General features: G+C 39.3%; 1 protein-coding gene across 5 annotated transcripts in view; it reads right to left on the bottom strand.

Moving 5' to 3' along the window:
* Rragd (Ras related GTP binding D) overlaps window positions 1-15,354 on the bottom strand; it is a 47,339-nt gene that overhangs the window by 11,058 nt on the left and 20,927 nt on the right. For all 5 annotated transcript variants that reach the window (XM_087188006.1, XM_004860208.3, XM_087188007.1 and 2 more), the window contains 3 exons: window positions 12,488-12,687; window positions 11,571-11,685; window positions 10,810-10,952 (listed from right to left, as the gene is read on the bottom strand). In XM_087188006.1, coding sequence (XP_087044132.1) covers window positions 10,810-10,952; window positions 11,571-11,685; window positions 12,488-12,687 — 458 coding nt within the window. The remainder of the gene's footprint in view (window positions 1-10,809; window positions 10,953-11,570; window positions 11,686-12,487; window positions 12,688-15,354) is intronic.

Here is a 15,354-nt window from a genome sequence, read left to right as displayed (position 1 = left end):
GTAGTATGTGAGCTTAAATCTGGGTGCAGTGGGGCACCCAGAACTCTGGGAGGCTGAGGGACGAGAATTGCCAGTTCTGGCCCGACCTGGGCAATTTAGCAACTTAGCAAGACCCTGTTTAAAATAAAAAAGGGCTGGGGATATACCTCAGTATGAAGGGCTTGGGCTTAATCCCCAGTACTCCCACCCAAAAAGTAAGTTTAGACAAACGGAGTAACTCCTATATACTGACAGCAATTTCTCCAAAGTTTCCTAATTATTTCCTCATTAAGAAATAATACATACATAGCACTGAATATAAAATGTACAATGAATGTTAACTGCTATTATTAGGATTATGGCTTTAATGATCAAAACTAGGTGTGCTGAGCTGGGGATAGCAGCACACATCTGTAACCCTGGCTACTTGGGAGACTGAGGTAGGAGGATAGCAAGTTTGAGGCCAGCTTGGGCAACTTAGCAAGTAAGTCCCTGTCTCAAAATAAAAGTTTTTAAAAGGAGGCTAGGGATGTAGCTCAGTGGTAAAGCACTTGCCTAGCATGCATGAGCCCTTGGCCCTGGGTAAATCAGTAACATCAAAAACAAAACAAAAAAACCTGGATGTGCCAAAGACATGGGTATAATAATCAGTTATGAGTGCTTTCTTCATAGCAAAGGACATGTCCCTATACTTGTTTTCTCTTATCTGAAACTATGCATATTTCCTAATTTATAGTTACTTCCTTAATCTGTGAATAACTGGCCATAAATTTGACTTAATTGGAATTGTGCTAAACCTTTCCAATTTTACATAAGAGGCAGCATTTATTAAATATTTACTATCTGACACCATTCTTAGTTCTGACCATTCATCATACACTGTCAGCCAGAAGAATCCTGTAAACTAGATAATAAGGAAACTGAGGCTGAGGGGAAATAAGACAACTTAGGCAAAGCTGTTGATGAACTCACACCTAGACTTGACTTATCAAAGTGAATGCTTTAATCTCATAAACATATAAAGGGAGGGAGTGATAAGGCTGATTTAATGAAAAGCCGAACTATAGAGTATTTTAAAGGAAATGTGATTTTCTTAGCTTTAAAGTATTTTAGGGGCCGGGGATTTAGCTCAGTGGTTCTGCCACCTGCCTTGCAAGCGCAAGGTCCCAAGTTCAATCCCCAGTACCAAAAAAAAGTATTTTAGATGCCAGGCATGGTGGTGTGTGCCTGTAATCACAGCATTTGGGAGGCTAGCAGGAGGATCGCCACAAAAAAGAAGAGAGACAGAGACAGAGACAGAGAGGGAGAATATTCTAAACTGCATATACCCAGCTAATTACAAATAAATTATAAGGGTTGAGGATCTAGCTCAGTGGAATAGCACTTGCCCAGAAAGCATGAGCCCCTGGGTTTCATTCCCAGCACCAAAAAAAAGGGAAAAAAAGGTAAATTGTAAGCAGGAAGACCCCTTAAACCTATGAGTTCAAGGCTAGCCTAGGCAATAGGGAGATCCTGTTTCCAAAAAAACAAACAAAACAAAATATATATATAGTTTACAAACAAACTATATATATTTATATTTTTTTAAGGGATTCAACTCACTACAACCTACTAAAACATTAAAGAAAAATTCTCTTAAGTTTTGGATCTTGGATATTAAAGATGATTTAACAGAATTTTTTTTTAAATGTTTATTGTGTTTACACTTCAGCTTTTTTTTTTTTGGGTACTGGGGATCAAACTTGGGACCTTGCACTTGCTCAGCAGGCGCCAGAACCACTGAGCTAAATCCCCAGCCCTAACAGAATTCTTAAATAACACTGCACTGTTTTTAACTTTTTTTTTTTTTTTTTTTTGGCACCGGGGATCGAACTTGGGTCCTTGCACTTGCGCAACAGGCGGCGAAACCACTGAGCTAAATCTCCGGACCAACTTTTTTTTTTTAGTACTAGGGACTGAACCTAGAGCCTTCGAAATGAGCTATATCACCATCTCCTTTATTCATTTTTACTTTTATTTTTGTTTTGTTCTGGGTTTTTTTTGAGACAGGATCTTGCTAAGTTGCTAAACTGCCCAGGCTGCAATCCTCCTGCCTCAGCCTCCCAGACTTTTTACTCAATGAAGAAAATTGTATTTAAATTTTTTAAGTAGATATAATACATATCCACTTAAATACATATATACCAAATATTGTTTATTAATAAATAGCACTTAACACAGGAAAATTCTTAATAATGCTAAATAAAAAAAGGACACAAAATTGTGTGTAGACAGTGATCTCATCCAAAAAATTACAGAAATAAGAGTAAAATATATAAAAATGTAAACAGTAGCTGACTTAGATGTGAAATTATAGGCTATTTTAATTTTATTCTTCATACTTTTATGTGTTCTGTGCACAACATATGTATCACTTTCCCTACCAAAAGAAAATATCAAACCAATTAGAAAAAACAAACAAACAAAAAACAAAAAATTACAAGTAGAAATTGGTGAGATTTTGCAATTACAATTATGTTCTATTTAATTTTTCTTCTAGGAACAATGAAAACATACAAAGGTGGAACATATTTTAAAGTGTGTGTGTGTGTGTGTGTGTGTGTGTGTGTGTGTGTGTAGAGGTGTCGGCCGTGGCAAAAGCTCAGCTGAGAGATTCCTGAGGCACCAGGTTACCTGCTTCTGGGGCCGTGACCTGTGGTCTCCACCGGCCTCTGAAAAGAGCAGCAAAACCTCCATCACAGGGCCCAGGGCTCCCAGGCATCCCCACCCTGCCCCCTGCTGGTTCACGGGGCTGGCTCCTTTCAAATCCAGCAAACAATCTGAAGACACCCCACTGCCCACAAATCCTCTGTGATCCAGTCTGGTTCTTACTGAATCCTATGGGTTCTCAGGAACACTTCACCACAGAAAAACAATCTGATGGCAAAGCCTAGTTTCCTCCTGCCAGCGTCCTCCCTTCCCCATGTTTGTTTTAGCTGTGTAAAAGTAACTCTGATTAATATCATTTACGCGAACAATTTACCACTTATGTCAAATTACCATATGGCACAATAATGATCATGCATATCATTAAATATGTGCCAGATTAATTGTGTTGTTCATTGTACTTGATTACCACAGTAATCTAGACTATAATCAGGGTTCACTCAGCTTCCGTGACTATTTCAAGGTCATCCACTTACAGCTTAACAATAATAAAATACTGCAGAGTGGTAATCTTGGGAAATAAGGTCTGTTTTGAAACCCAGAAAGCAGTGTCTAATAATAATAATAATGATGATGATAGTAATAAATTATGGCAGCTACATTTATCCACAGTCTACCAATTCAAGGCACATTATAAGCCTAATGGTGTTTCATCCTCACCACAATCCTGAGAGCTAAGTATTGTTATCCCTATTTCATAACAAAAGGGACTGACTGTGTTGTAGGGCAGGGTAACAGTTTGGACAAAGGATTTTCAGACAGTGGAAGACATAAGTGTTGAGACTGACAGAGGAGGCAGAGTCAGGCTGTGGCGGGAGGCAGGTCACAGGAAGTGAGTAAAAATGGGACACGAACCAGGGCTTTCCACCTCACCCATGACAGAATGAACATGCAAGATCCAATATAAACAGAGAGCAACATTTGATGTCATGAGATAGATAAACACCTAGTTCACACTCACTCGCTCTGCATAATACTTGTTCAACAAATTCATGATTATGTAGTATTGTTTCTATCTCTACAATCAATTTTCTCCTCTTCATTTATTTGATACGATCTTTTTTTTTTGGGTACCGGGGATGGAACTCGGGTCCACTTGCGTAGCAGGCGGCAAAACCACTGAGCTAAATCCCTGGCCCCTTTGATACAATCGTTAGTGTATAAGAAGTTGTGTTTTCTAAGAATGTGAGACCATAATAATAAGAAGCAGGTAATGTTTGCTTAGTTTTATAATTCTCTGTTGCCTATAGACAATCAAAATCATATGTTTTAAAAACAAGTTATTTTTGGTAACAGAGAGGATAATAGAAATATTAATTTGAGCTATTTATTTAGAGTTTTAGTCTCCTAGAAAAGTATATACCATCATAATATGTTGACAGCTTTTTTTCAGTAGAGGATCAGGTATCAGACCCGAGTTCAAATTCTAGTTCTGTTTGTTACTGACACTGAACAGTGGTTAGAGATTTAACCACTCTGAACCTTAGTCTCTTTATCTGTAAATTAAGTATAGCAATCCATGCCTCATGGGATAGTTGAGAATTAAATTATAAGATACATTGCAATAAGATTATTAGCACAGCCAGTAATTTGCTCAATAATTGTTTGTTATCATTATTCTACAGGCTAAATGGTATATTTATAGATCTCAGTCATTTAAAACAGAAGTATGAGCTGGGAATGTGATTCAGTGATACAGCATTTGCTTAGTATGCACGAAGCCTTGGCTCTGATACCCAGTACCACAAGAAAACAAAAAGTATTAAAATTAAATAAGTAAATGCACAATGCCTTGAAGGTTATGAAAGAGAATGATAGCTTGATGTGGCCTTTAAGAATGCTTTACTTGGAGTCGCGCGGAAGACGCCGAATCACCCCGCTGCAGACAGGCAGGTCTGCCCATGCCCTACCTAGGTCCTGAGTCGCACAGAACACGCCGAATCAGCCCGCTGCAGACAGGCAGGTCTGTGCACGCACTACCAAGGTCCTGAGTCCCGCGGAAGATGCCTAATCACCCCGCTGCAGACAGGCAGGTCCGCCCATGCCCTACTGAGGTCCTGAGTCGCACAGAACACGCCGAATCAGCCTGCTGCAGACAGGCAGGTCTGTGCACGCCCTACCAAGGTCCTGAGTGGCGCAGAACACGCCGAATCAGCCCGCTGCAGACAGGCAGCCAACTGATTCCACACTACAAAGACGCAGAGGACACCACACCACCAGACCAAGGTACTGAGTCCCACTGTTCCCGGCCCAGAGGTGGGGGCTTCTGAGCCGTCGTCCCACTGCTCCTGGTCCAGAGGAAGGGGCTTCCCGATCACCATCCCTCCCGCTGCTCCCAGCCCAGAGGAAAGGGCTTTTGAGCCACCTTCTGTCCCGCTGCTCCTGGCCCAGAGGAAGGGGCTTCCAGACCACCATCCCTCCCGCCGCTCCCGGACCAGAGGGAGGGGCTTCTGAGCCACCATCCCACTGCTCCTGGTCCAGAGGAAGGGGTTTCCCGGCAACCATCCCTCCTGCTGCTCCCAGCCCACAGGAAAGGGCTTTTGGGTCACCATCCCTACCGCTGCTCCCGGCCCGTTCCACCTCAACCAGCTAAGAGGAGGTAATCCATGCAGGCGCTAACAGCCCACCCGCCCCAGTCGAAATGAGAAAACACGTAAATAAGTCTCAAAACCAGACTTCCAGATCACCTACGGCAACCCCAAAGGGAAATGAGATGGAACACTCTGATACTCAACCACCTGGACCCACTGAATTAGCAATAAAAGGGGATCTGGAAAAAATGAAATCAGAAATAATTTCTCAGATAACAGGAGAAATTGTGCCCCTAGTGCAAGACATGATTAATAAATCTAGAGAGGAGCTGAGGAACATGATGGAATCCCAACATAAGAAACAAATGGAATCCATAAAACAGAGGCAAATAGATTTCCAGGAGATGAAAAACTCCACTGAAAGTCTACACAGCAGAATGAGCCAATGTGAGGACAGAATTTCAGATATGGAAGATAAGATTGCAATTAGTGACCAGGAAAAGAAAAACTGCTTCAAAATTATAAGGGAACATGAGAAATCAATCCAGCAGCTGCTAGATGATGCAAAAAAGAATAACATAAGACTGATTGGGCTCAATGAAGAAACAGGAGAGAGTGCAGATGATATAAAAAATCTCTTCACAGAAATAATGGCAGAAAACTTCCTAAGCAGGGGAAAAGAGCTTGACATACAGATAAGTGAGGCATTATAGGACTCCAAATAGCCTTGATCAAAAAAAATCTACACATAGGCATATAATTGTTAAGATTCCAGAAACACAACAGAAGAACAAGGTTCTCCAAGCAGTCAGAGAAAAGAAACAAATCACATACAAAGGAAAGCCCATCAGAATCACAGCAGACTTCTCAACACAAACCATCAAGGCAAGAAGAGCTTGGAGTGACATATTCCAAGCCCTAAAAGAATACAGCCTCCAACCCAGACTGATGTACCCTGCAAAACTATCTTTCAAAATGGATGGAGAAATAAGATACTTTCATGACAAAGAGCACCTTAGGAACTTTGTGAATACCAAATCAGCACTCCAAAGAATGTTACACAATATCCTAGGAACAGACATTGAGGATCACAACCCCAGGAAGCAAAGCAGAATGAACCCATCTGGCATGACAAGAAATTAAATGGAAAGGGGGAGAACCCAACAAAAAGAAAAAGTCATGGCAATGATGAGTCAATATGTTTCAGTTATAATCATCAACGTTAATGGTCTCAATTCACCAATCAAAAGAAACAGACTGGCAGAATGAGTCAAGAAGCAAAATCCAACAATATGCTGCATACAAGAAACACACTTAATTCAAAAGGAAACTCATAGACTGAAAGTTAAAAGGTGGAAAACAATACTGCATGAGACAGGAACCCAAAAAAAAGCAGGAGTATCTATCCTCTTGGCAGATCAAGTAGATTTCAAACCAACACTGATTAAGAGAGATGAAGAAGGACACTACATCCTTGTAAAGGGAAGAATCCAAGAGGAAGAGATGACAATCATAAATATCTATGCACCAAACATTAGTGCACTCAACTATATAAAACAAATACTAATGGACATGAAAAGTCATATATGCACTAATACAATTGTAGTGGGGGACCTCAACACCCCACTGTCACAAATAGATAGATCAACTAGACTAAAAATAAGTAATGAAATACTAGAACTCAATCGAACTCTTGAACAAATGAACTTAACAGATGTTTACAGAGTCTTCCACCCCACAAAATCAGAATACACATTCTTCTCAGCTGCACATGGGTCATTCTCCAAAATAGACCACATACTCACACATAGAACATGTTTAAGTAAGTGCAAAGGAATTGAAGTTATCCCCTGTATATTATCAGACCATAGTGCGATGAAATTGGAGATCCATAGCAAAAGAAACTCAAAAAATTTCATAAACACGTGGATATTGAACAACACACTTCTGAATAACCAGTGGGTCACAGAGGAAATTAAAGAAGAAATCAGACAGTTCTTTCAATTAAATGACAATGACAATACAACATATCGGAATCTATGGGACACAATGAAAGCAGTCTTACAAGGGAAATTCAGAGCAGTGAATACTCATATTAGGAAAACAGAACGAGCCCAATTAAACAACCTGATGCTGAACCTCAAGCTTCTAGAAAAAGAAGAGTAGGACAACCCCAAAGCTCATACAAGGGAGGAAATTATAAAGATCAGAGGAGAAATCAATGCAATGGAGACTAAGAGAAATATACAAAAAAATCAATGGAGCCAAGAGTTGGTTCTTGGAAAGAATCAACAAAATTGATAAACCTTTAGCCAACCTTCTCAGAAAAAGGAAAGAAAAGGCCCAAATCCATGCAATTAGGAATGAAAAGGGTGAAATGACAACAGACCCAGCAGAAATCCAGAGGATCATCAATACCTACTTCCAGAACCTATACACCAATAAGATGGAAAACACAGAAGAAATGGACAGATTCCTAGATACATATGAATTACCAAAGTTGAACGAAGAAGACCTAAAAATTCTGAACAACCCAGTATCAACCAATGAAATTGAAAATGTAATTAAAAACTTATCAACTAAGAAAAGCCCGGGCCCTGATGGCTTCACTGCTGAATTCTACAAGACATTTAGAGAGGAGCTGCTGCCACTACTATTTAAACTCTTCGATGAAACTGAAAGAATTTCAACTCCCAAATTCATTCCTGGAAGCAAGCATCACCTTGATCCCCAAAGCAGAGAAAGACCCAACTGAAAAAGAGAACTATAGGCCAATCTCACTAATGAACATAGATGCATAAAATCCTTAATAAGATAATGGCAAACAGAATGCAGAAGATCATCAAGAAGATCATACACCCTGATTAAGTGGGATTCATCCCAGGGATGCAGGGATGGTTCAATATACGAAAATCAATTAATATAATACACTATATCAATAGAGCCAAGGACAAAAACCATATGATTATCTCCATAGATGCAGAAAAAGCATTTGACAAAATCCAACATGCACTTATGATAAAAACCCTACAAAAAATTGGAATAGATGGTCTCTCCCTCAATCTGATAGAAGCCATCCATGAAAAACCAACAGCCAATATCATACTAAATGGTCAAAAACTGAAATCCTTCACACTAAAATCAGGAACAAGACAAGGATGTCCACTATCACCACTCTTGTTCAATATAGTTCTGGAAACATTAGCCACAGCAATTAGACAAGAGAAAGAAATAAAAGGAATAAAGATAGGAAATGAAGAAGTCAAATTGTCATTATTTGCAGATGACATGATGCTCCACACTGAAGACCCCAAGAACTCCACCAAAAGTCTTCTAGACTTAATAACCAAATTCAGTCAAGTAGCTGGTTACAAGGTCAACACACAAAAAGCAATAGCTTTCCTCTACACAAATGACAGACTCACTGAGAGAGAAATAGGGCAAATAATTCCTTTCAAAATAGCATCCAAAAAACTGAAATACCTAGGAATCATCCTAACGAAAGAAATCAAAGACCTCTTCTCTGAAAACTATGGCACTCTGAAAAGAGAGATTGAAGATGATATCAGAAAATGGGCAGACATCCCCTGCTCCTGGGTAGGAAGGATTAATACAGTGAAAATGGCCATACTTCCAAAACTGCTATATAGATTTAATGCAATTCCAATTGAGATCCCAGCAGCATACTTCATAGACCTTGAGAAAACAATCCAAAAATTCATTTGGAACATGAAGAGACCCAGAATAGCAAAAGCAATTCTAGGTAACAGAGACATGGCAGGGGGTATCACAATCTCCAGCCTGCAACTATACTACAAAGCTACTGTGATAAAAACAGCATGGTACTGGCAAAGAAACAGACTTGAGGACCAGTGGAACAGATTAGAAGATGCAGAAACAACGCCAGACACACTCAGCCATCTCATCTTCGATAAAGGAGCCAAACACCCTTACTGGAGAAAAGATAACCTCTTTAATAAATGGTGCTGGAAAAATTGGGTTTCAACTTGCCAAAGATTAAAACTAGACCTATATCTCTCACCATGCACTAAACTAAAATCAAAATGGATTAAAGATCTAAATATTAAAATAGAAACTCTGAACCAGTTGGAACAGAGGTTAGGTAGAACCCTTGAAGATATCCGTGTAGGAAAAGATTTTATGAACAAAACCTCAGTTGCCTGTGAACTAGCAAAAACAATCAACAAATGGGATCTCTTCTTATTCAAAGGCTTCTGCACAGCAAGAGAAACCACCAGCAGTGTGAAGAGACAACCCACAATGTGGGAAAAAATCGTCACCTGCTCTTCCTCAGACAAAGGTCTACTATCTCAAATCTATAAAGAACTTCAAAAGATCAGACCTCCCAAATTTAAAGACCCAATCCAAAAATGGGCATCTGAAATGAACAGACATTTCTCAGACAAAGAAGTAGAAATAGCAAATAAATACATGAAAAAATGTTCAACATCACTGGTCATTTGAGAGATGCAAATGAAAACAAGGCTGAGATTCTGCTTCACTCCAGAAAGAATGGCTGCTATCATGAAATCAACCAATAACAAATGCTGGCGGGGCTGTGGGGAAAGAGGAACCCTGCTCCACTGCTGGTGGGAGTGTAGACTGGTGCAACCACTGTGGAAATCAGTATGGAGATACCTCAAAGAACTAGGACTGGAAGTCCCATTTGACCCCGCTATTCCACTGCTGGGGATCTTCCCCAAAGAATTAAAAGAATCATACCACAGTCATATATGTGCACCCATGTTCATAGCAGCGCAGTTTGTAATAGCTAAAACTTGGAAACAGCCCAAATGCTCATCAACTGGAGACTGGATAAAGAAAATGTGGTTTTTTCATAAAATGGAGTACTACTCAGCCATAAAAAATGAGAAATTAGAGACATTTATAGCTAAGTTGATGCACATTGAGGCAATACTCTTAAGTGAAATAAATAGGACACACATGTGTAAATACCGAATAGTTTCTCTGGTGTGAGAAACTGAAAGTGTAAATAAGGTCTAAATGTATAATAGGTAATCTGAAATAGGGAGAAAAGGGGCAAAGGGGAAGGAAGTGGTAGGGCTAGGGGAAAGGATAGAAGGGAATGGGATTAAAATGAGAAAATGGAAAAATAGGAACAAAATCTTTGTAAATAGGGAGGACTGGAGGGGTTGAAGGGAGGGCTGGGCAAGGGTGAAAAATAAGAACCAAGAGAGACTATGTAAAGGTGCAATTTTCCAATGATGAATGTCATTATATTGTATACCTAAAATGTACCAATTATTAGAATGAATAATCGATAATGTAAAATTGGAAGAAAAGGTCCAAAGGGGTATGGGTAGTGGGAGGGGCAGGGGAAAGGAAAGAAGGGAAAGGAAAAAATGATGAGAAATGGAAAAAATGGAAATAAAGCCTTTGTAAATAGGGAAGGGTGGAGGGGGTGAAGGGAGGGCTAGGAATGGGGAAAAAATAAGAACCAAGATGCATTATATAAAGGTACAATTCCCAATGAGAAATGTAATTGTGCTGTATACCTACAATGTACCAATAAAAGAATTTAATACAAAAAAAAAAAGAATGCTTTACTTACCCATAAATACAAGAGATGTCAATAACCACATCTATCATATCACAGCAGAGTTCATAGGTTTGCATATCCACTGGAGTACTATCAGTTGCAATATAAATTTTACTGACCACATCAAATAGAAATGCCTTTTCAATTCCAGAATTCTGAAAAAAAAGGTGTTATTGGCAATAGCCAATTTCAGACCATGTTGTGTTTACATAAAATTATATACTACAGTATTCTCCATGTAAAATATGAATGAGCAAAATTAAGTTATTATAAACTCCACTAGTACAATTTTTATTACAATTTCAACTTCACTGTCATAAACTTCTTTATAATGGACTTGCAGAAGAAATGAAAACTAGAATTATCACACATTATTTATTTTAGATAAAGAACCTGGACAGTATTTTCTTATTCTCAGGCTGGTGGTTTGTGGAACTCATTCAATGCATCATTCATACAGGGTTAAACATAAAAAAAATTATTCAAGTATATGGTTCATCAGCAAAACTAAATTGTATGGTCTTTACTCTGGTAGAGTTCTATTAATAATGATGATTGCCTACAACTTGAATAAACACTTCAGTTATACTAGTGAAGTACACATTTTGAGAGTTAAATTTTAAAGGTAAAACATGTAGGAATAGTCATCAAAAGTAATCCTTATGTGACCTTGAAATGCTGTAAAAGCAAGCAAAAATAAGATCTTTTTCACTCTTACAGTGTTATTCTCAAATCCTGCAAATGATTCTAACAGGAGCAAATTATTTACTTACTGAGATAAAGATGTTTAGCAAATTCTCTAGAGTTGGGAGTTGTGGAATCAGTTTCTGAACCACCTTGCTAAAAGCTTCAAATATTGAATGATCATATATGCTTGTCAGATAAAAGCTAAAAGAGAAAACAAGTCTTCATTATGTTTTCCCTTTGACTGAGAAACAGTTTGCTTAGGCTATGTCATAACACCAGGAATCTCCCTTCTATAACTACAGTTTTAACACACATACTAGCCCCCTGCAGAATTCACAACAAACTTCGTAAAAAATAAATAGATTTTAAGTCATCCCTCCTCATCCCCTAAGATGCCAGAACTGTGCCTATTCTTGTCTGCTGACTGGCATCCTTAAAAATAAGGCCATATCTGTCCACACCATCTTCATATTCTTCGAGAGAAGCCACACCTGACCATCTTCACATAAGTCATTAGCTGTCTGGTTAAATTATCAATATTGATGCATGTAACTGTTTTCATTTGCCAATTTGCAAAATGAATGATGCATACACTACCCCACAAAGAATGATGAAAAAAATTGTTTTTCCCTGTATCTCTAGCTGACCTAAATTTCAGACTATGCCTTTATTTACAGTGATAGAGCCCACCATATTTATCAAGAATTATAAAGTTTAACATTGATTAACTTCATGGATTAGATTTTTTTGGTTTTGTTTATACTTTTCATATGAGGGAAGAATCTTAGTTTTGACCACTTGTTAAAAACAACCTTTCACCAAAGATTAGAATTAGAGTGTTCAAAACTAGATGTTTTTCCTAAATCCTATCCTAGTGTCCATAGCACAAGCAGGTAAAACAAGGTAAATTAGAACCCATGCCAAGCCAACCAAGGCAACTCTAGGGCCCAAGCTGCTTTTTTTCTATCCTTTACTAGGATCCCTAGGTGACTTCTGTTCTTACCTGAGGTGAATTTTTTCTAATCCAGCATCTGCAAGATCATCATTTGCCCTCTGGTGAACGTCTCTTTGGGTTTCAATTTTGTGGTCATCTGACAGACCATCCACTTTATGAATAAACACTTCGAAGTTGATGTCAGTATTCACCTTGTAGGCCCTGGTCACTGTAAGATGGAGCCTGGCCAGGGCTTCCATGTAGTCATCCTGGGAACAAAAGCAACACCTGTAAGAGGAGACTTCCATACAACCTCTTTGCTGGGATCACATGGTTATAACCCTAACACCACCATCAAGTACAGTATTTTGCAAATGCTCCTCCAAAAACTTGGCTTTATAGAAGTCAAGTTTGAAACCCTGTTTTGTTGACACAGAGAAGGGAAAGCTAACAAAGTGCAGTCATAATTTAGGCTGATGATAGCCATTAAGAGCAGAGTTGCAGTTTCAGGAAGAGAAACTGACCTCATACTACCTAGGACAGTTCCTCCCAGCTTTCTGAGTCTCTTGGTAAACTGTGTGACTGATTAGAGATGGAGACATGAGAGGTGTCACTAGGAGGATGGGAAAGAAGCTAGGGGAACAACTTTAGAACACCAGCTCAGAGGAGAAGTCAGCAAACCATGGTCCACAGGGCCCCTGCCTATTGTTTTTTTTTTTGGGGGGTTTTTTTTGGTACCAGGGATCGAACTTGGGACCTTGTGCTTGCAAGGCAGGCAGCAGAACCACTGAGCTAAATCCCCGGTTCCCTGCCTGGATTTTGTATGGAAGTTATACTGGAACTCGGCCATGCTCATTTGTTTGCACACTGTCTAAGGCTGCTTTCATGCCATGATGGCACAGTTGAGTAGTTTTCCTCTGTGGAAGCTCCTCAGAGACAGCATAGCCTCAGATATTTCACCATCTAGCCTGTTACAGAAAATTTGCTGACCCACAGGGTAGGACAGTAATTACCTGAAACAATACAAGCGGAAACCTTCCTACACTTATACAATACTATAAACACCTATGTATCCATCGATACCAAAGTTAAAAGTATTTCTCCCAACCCAGCCTGTCCCTCTATTCTCATCCTCCAGGGAAAACCTCTACCCGAGTTTAGTGCTTATTGGCCCTCATCTTTCTGCACCACACATATACATCCCCAAACAACATAATATTCTTTTACATTGTTTAAAATTTCACATACATATCAAGTTTGTATGTATGCCTTTTTTGTTCAACACTATGTCAGGGAGATTTACCTATGTTGAAGTGCATAACTCTAATAATTCCTTTTAATGACTCTGAAATTTCATTTTATGGATGATCTATCATGTATCACGTATTTGCTTGCTAACAGACATTCCAAATGTTTCCAAGCATGTATTATAAAGTGGTAATGTGTATCTCAGGTGCATACAGTTTACCTGAGGGCTTGTCTGTCCTAGCTATGAGCACCTTAAATGTGACTGGATAGTGTTATATAGCACCTAATGCTCCAGACTCTCACCAACACCTGGTGTTGCTAGATCTCTGAGTTACTGCTAGTTTAAAGAGTGTGGAGAGGAAAAAAAAAAAAAAAAAAAGAGTGTGGAGAGGGGCCAGGGATTTGGCTCAGTGGTTTCGCCACCTGCTGCACAAGCACAAGGACCCGAGTTTGATCCCCAGTACCCAAAAAAAAAAAGTGTGGAGAGACCTTGTTTTTATAGCAAAAATAGGAAAGGTACCTGTCATAAGAAATTTAAAGGACTTCACCACCACCACCCTCGGCCCACCCCCCAGCTGATTATGACTCCAACTCTGGAAAATAAAGGAAACTGATATAACAGGGCATATTTTTTTACTTTCTGTTCTCCAAACTAAATCAAAAGAAATGTAGGCCTAAGCCAGGTATGGTGACACATGCCTGTAATCCAGGTATTCTGAGAGACTGAGGCAGGATTGCAAATTTGAGTCCAGCCTGGCCAACTGAGCAAGTCCCTGACTCGCAATAAAAAAGTGCTTGATATGTAGCTTAGTGTGAAGGTTCTGGGTTTAATCCCCAAGGTATGCACATGCACACACACAGGCATGTACACACAGCACCTAAAAATGACATTAGAAGGAAGAAAGCACAATGGGAATGTAGCTCACTGGGAGAGCACTTGCCTAGCATGCATGAGGCCCTGGTTTGATCTCCAGCACTACAAAAAGAAAATGCTTCATTCATTAGAACAGAGGGGTTGGAGATGATTCTGTCCACTGTGACTGTTACTGCCTTCAATGACAAAGAGAAATAAAGGAAAAATATACTGCCTAGTTTCTACTCTGAAATTAGATCTAGGAATCATAAGCAGGTTACAGTCACCATGAACACAGGTCAAGTGGAGACACTGGGGTCCAAAGGTTTGTATGCAATGGTTTCAGGAAATGTGATACATTCCATGGTCTCCTTAGAGCGGCAGGGGTGTCACACATTCAGCTCCCACAAAATCACTCTTGCTTTTACTCTTCGTTATTTCTCAACATTCTGTGAGGACACATTTTCTCCTTGGGGACATATTTATCTAGCAGTCCTGTGATTGTGAAGAATTCATAGGCAAAATATAAAAACAAAGTGTCAGAGCAAAAAGCACTGCTTAGAAATAAAGGAAAGGACACCATGTGCTGCTGAGGCACTTTCTTGAAACCTGGTTTTCCTTTTAGTGCTTGTAATCACATCATGTAAATCTTCCAAATATAATTTTTGCAGTCTGGTTTCAACAGAAAAGTATTAGATATCTCTGAAACTGCTTTCTACATTATTACTTATCTTTAGTAAACAACAGTGCTCAACAATGTTTTTCCTACTCTGTTTCATTTTGCAGTGCTAGGGATTGAACCCAGGGCCTCTGCATTTTAAGCAAGTGTTCGGTA

This window comes from Heterocephalus glaber, unplaced genomic scaffold (genome assembly GCF_053883595.1).
Source record: "Heterocephalus glaber isolate CG9 unplaced genomic scaffold, H.glaber_assembly_v1.0 deba00001523, whole genome shotgun sequence".
In the NCBI taxonomy this organism is placed as follows: Eukaryota; Metazoa; Chordata; class Mammalia; order Rodentia; family Bathyergidae; genus Heterocephalus; species Heterocephalus glaber.
This window is presented reverse-complemented; position numbering and strand designations above follow the sequence as displayed.